Source organism: Carex rostrata, chromosome 17 (assembly GCF_964058835.1).
Source record: "Carex rostrata chromosome 17, lpCarRost1.2, whole genome shotgun sequence".
Classification (NCBI taxonomy): Eukaryota; Viridiplantae; Streptophyta; class Magnoliopsida; order Poales; family Cyperaceae; genus Carex; species Carex rostrata.
In genome coordinates, this window is record NC_135934.1 from 1,765,267 (window position 1) to 1,770,061 (window position 4,795).

The 4,795-nt window shown below is 45.4% G+C and overlaps 1 protein-coding gene across 1 annotated transcript; it reads right to left on the reverse strand.

The window, feature by feature from the left end:
• Nucleotides 1-327: 327 nt before the first annotated feature.
• LOC144568653 (uncharacterized) lies at nt 328-4,407 on the reverse strand. Its single transcript, XM_078319026.1, has one exon. It carries the CDS (start codon nt 4,405-4,407, stop codon nt 328-330), a length of 4,080 nt encoding a protein of 1,359 aa, XP_078175152.1.
• Nucleotides 4,408-4,795: the final 388 nt, after the last annotated feature.

Genomic DNA, 4,795 nt, shown 5'->3' on the forward strand with positions numbered 1-4,795 from the left:
ACAAACCAGGGATTAAAGAATGAAAGAAGTAAGAGAAAATGCACACCATGCACTAGTACAGTTATACATATCTATTGGATTTGGTGTAGGAGGAGAAAATAATTAATGTTTTTACTCGCTACAATTTTTTTTTTTTGATTAATTCATGCCCTTAGGCTTTCTATTACCACAAAAAAGTGTTACATTCAAGCTAGTTCTCTTTAAGCACAGAAAAACATAAAACATCACACTAAAAGATTACTAAAAGTCAAATATCAGCAGGTAGGATTCAAAAACATCCCTTTTTGCTATCTATCTATCACAACTAAAGACAAACAAGCATTCTATCTATTCTTGGTCAGCTGATGAACCCGGCCAAGGTGGAAACATTGGATAAGTAAAACCCAAAAAAGAGTCTCCCATTCTCCTTCCTCTCTTTGCCAAGCTATCTGCAATACCATTGTTTTCTCTGCTTTCATGCAGGACTGTGAACCCCCTATTAGATCTCATCTTTTTCCATACATCAAAAATTTCCCTATGTGCCCTCCAATCCACCTCCAAGGGGGGATTAAGATCAGAACAAGCTATTGCTAAGGTGCTGTTGTCGATGATGAAAGAGCAATCTGACAAGCCAATTGAGATAGCATACTCTACCCCCTGCAAGAGTGCGATTGCCTCTGCTTGAAGAGGGCAACAGGCTGTTACTCTCTCCATTTTATATGCCCTCAACATGTTGCCTTGCGCCAGAATGAAGCCAATCCCCCCAACCCATCCAAATGCCCAGGATCCATCAACCCGACAGGAGAAGACGGTTGGCAGGGGTGCAGCTGTGGTAACTTGAAGGTTCTGGTTTTGCCTATGCCCCGTATTCTTAACCCGAGCAAAAGAATTCTCAACCTCAATTTGCAAAACATAGGAACGATAGGTCTCAAAAGAAGGATGTTTACCTTGAAAGGCTAGAGCATTTCTCGTTCGCCATATTGCCCAGAGTGTCATGCACGCCTCGTGCCACGACTCTATAGGAACTAATTCCATGAGTTGTACTAGAGCCCTTTTGATAGAGGAGTGGAAGCAGTCGGATTTGATTGCCAAATTGCCCGCTAACCAACAGGATCTCGCGAAAGGGCAGAGGAAGGCTAAATGAAGAGCATCTTCCTCCCTTTGACCACAAACTAAACAGGTCGGGTCCCCTCTCTTAAGTCTGTTTGCCATTGTTTGCCCCAGCGGCAAAGCTCCATGAGCCAATTTCCAGATGAACACTCGCAATCTGGGAGGCATGCTGCCCCCGTGCCAAATTCGTTTCCACAAAGCCACTAACTGTGTTTCACTAACCCCTTGGACGCTAGTACCTGATGAGGGAGTTTGAGATGCCAGTAGAGCCGCATACGCCTTTTTAACTGAAAAATCACCATTTGAAGATAGGGAGAAGATGAGCTTGTCAGGACCTCGACCTGGTGATGGAGGCCTTAGGTTGGAAACAATCCAAAGAGCTGCTGCATACCCAAATCTACCCGAAATTTGATTAACATCCCAATTGCCGGTTACCTCATCCACCAGTTCATTAACCGTCTCAGATCTGTCCACTCTAGTCTGTGAATCGTTTAGTAGTGCTTGGGGAAACCACGGTTGTGCAAAGGTGGTACACACCGATCCATCCCCCAGTTTCCAAGAGACCATGGGTTGAAGGTTATCGCGAAGCGCCAAGATTCCTCTCCAGAAGCTTGTGCATTTAGAGGTCCTTTTACTAAGCCAAAGCTTGCTTCTTGGCAGATATTTGGCTTGTAGCTGCTTAACCCATAGTGACTCAGATCCTGCTGCCATTCTCCACAACATTTTCAATAGCATAGCCTTGTTCATGAGTTGCAAATCCCTCAAACCCAGTCCCCCCATGCTAATCGGAGCCGATACCTTCTCCCATGCCAGTAGAGCCATGTAGTGTTGCTTATCCACCTTTCCCCAAAAGAATTTCCTTATCAAGCCATTCAATTTTTTGATTATCTTGACAGGAATAACGGCGGTGGCCATGAAATAGATTGGGAGGGCTTGTAAGACTGATTTAATTAGCACAATTCTTCCCGCTTGCGAAAGCATTCTGCTCTTCCATGAGTTCAACTTTGATGACACTGCCTCTACCAAAAAATCAAACCCTTGTGCATTTGTGATAATCGGAGCTCCCAGATAGGAAGATGAGACCACCTCTCTGTTGACCCCAAAAATCCCAGAGATATTGATTCTCTCCTGCTGGCCTGTCGGATGACTAAACCAGATAGAACTTTTAGCGGGCCCAATTTGTTGCCCTGAAACAGCAGAGAAGGCATCCAAGACTTGCAGAATTTGCAACGCCTCTTGTGGTTGTGCTCGGCCCAGAAGAAGGAGGTCATTTGCGTATAAGATATCTGTGATTGGGTCGCTCGAAGGCTCCAGTTTCACTCCATGTAACCATTTCCCTTGAACCAGATGAGCAAGGCTACGTGATAGCAGATCCATCCCTAGAATGAATAGGTAAGGAGATAACGAACACCCTTGACGCAAGCCGCAGGTTGGTTTGAGAGAGCCTCCCCCTCCTCCTCCACCATTCAGAACAATTGAGAATTCTGATGACCTTACATAGCTCATGATCCAAACACTCATTCTTGGTGGCAAACCATAAAGTTTCAGAATCGCTTCCAAATAGTCCCAATCCATCCTGTCGAAGGCTTTGGAGAGATCTACCTTCAAGGAAAAATCAGAGCTTGAGTATGATGGGGATTTGAAAGAGTGTAAAACCTCTCGAAGAAGAATCACATTTTCTGAGATTTCGCGGCCCGGCACAAAGGCGGACTGAGAGGCGGATATGCAACCCGCAATGTAAGGTTTCAGCCGAGAAGTGAGGATTTTGGAGATAACTTTGTATAGAACATTGCAAACAGAGATTGGACGGTAGTCCGCGACTTGGCACGGGTCCTTTACTTTAGGAATTAGGATCAGGTTTGACTTTGCAATTTCTGGTTTCATGATGCCTGTGAGGAAGAATTCCTTGACTTCTGTAATGATGGTTGGACCGAATAGATCCCATTGCTGTTGCAAAATAAATGCATTGAAGCCATCTGGCCCAGCAGCCTTGTGCGGGCCCAATTGCATCAAGGCCTTGTGAATTTCCAGGTCAGTGGGAATGGAGTCTAAGCTGGGCCCAATAAAAGCAGGAATTTTTGGCAAATTCAGCAGAAGTGTCGGCCCATAAACAGAATGCACATCTGTTCTTTGCCCCTTGGAATAGATGGCTTTAAAGTGATCCACGAAAGCCCTTTTTATCTCAGTCTCTTCTGTTACCCAGACCGTACCCGATACCAAAAGGGATCCGATGGCGTTTCTTCTTCTTCTAGTGATTGTGGATGCGTGAAAGAAGGCAGAATTTCTATCTCCTAGCGCAGCCCACTTTATTCTGGATCTCTGGTGCCAATACATCTCTCTCATCAGTAAACATCTCGCATGCTCTTCATTTACCCTTGCCTCTTCACCTCTATCCACTAGGTCCGGTTGGGTTGCATTTAATTGAAGCATTTCAGTCTCAATCTCCTTAAGCATCAGATTTGGAGATTTGTTCTTCTTTACCCAAGTGAGCGCCTCAGATTTGAACCTTCTTTGGACACTTAACCAGGAGGTTTGTTGATGGACTGCTTTTTCACAAACTGATTGAAAATCTGGTTTGACTGACCACCAATTCTCGCAACGGAAGGGGGCTTTTGGTGTCTTTCTTACCGGGTTGGGTCTGAGAAGAATGGGTAGATGATCACTGTTGAAACGAGGGATATGATATACAGCGGAATTTGGATATTGTAAGGTCCATTCGAGGTTGCTCAAGGCCCTATCCAGCCTTTCACTAATATTGAGATATCCAGATTTCTTGTTTGTCCAGGTATATGCAGGTCCCTTGTGCCCTAAATCGATGAGTCCCGATTCATTCACCCAGTTTCGAAACGCCATGTTACCCGACTTAAACACATCCGACCCACCCCACTTTTCATCCATAGAGGAGATTGCATTGAAGTCCCCTATGCAGAGCACTGGTAATTCCTCATCCTTGATTAGATTATCAATCTGTTCCCAAATAAACGGGTTGAGATATCTTGACGGGTCTCCATATATGCAAATTAGAATCCAATCGGAATGAGGCCCCTTCCCCTTGACCCGAGCAGCTATTAGATTAATGTTTTTGGAGATTAAGCTAACCGCTTGAGAGTCATCCCAGATCAGCCACAACCCCCCAGATTTCCCATTAGATGAGACCACTATGGAGTTGTTGAGAGACAGCCCCTTAATTCTTTGATTCGCCCTTTGAAGACCACATCTTGTCTCCGAAATAAAAGCCAATTTTGCGTCCGTACATTGGAGGTAGTGATTGAGAGTTGGAACCGTCGAGCCTCCACTTCCTCGACAGTTCCATGCCATGATACTCATAATCCTTGTGGCAGCGGTACGGGCCCCGCTGACCTTGGCTTTTTGGGTTTCTCTTGAGGAGATGATGATGTAGCCAACACTGTTTCCCCCTCCAAAACAGTGTCTAAGCCATTTAAATGCTCAGATGGGCCTGTGGAAAGGAGGCCGAGGCCTTGGATTGGTTGCGGCCCTGTAGGTTTAGTTTGAGAGAAATGTCTCTTGAGTTTGGATCTGGGTTTGAGGTCAGCCTGCTGGGTTCTTGGAAGGAGAGTGGCATTTGAAATCCAAAGCCCTTTTGTCGGTTTGAGGAGCTGTTGGCCCGGGAAGCGCTTGGCCTTTTCAGGGTTTTGCATCACAGTAGATAATCTGGAGTGGTCAGCACACGAACCAATCTCATGGC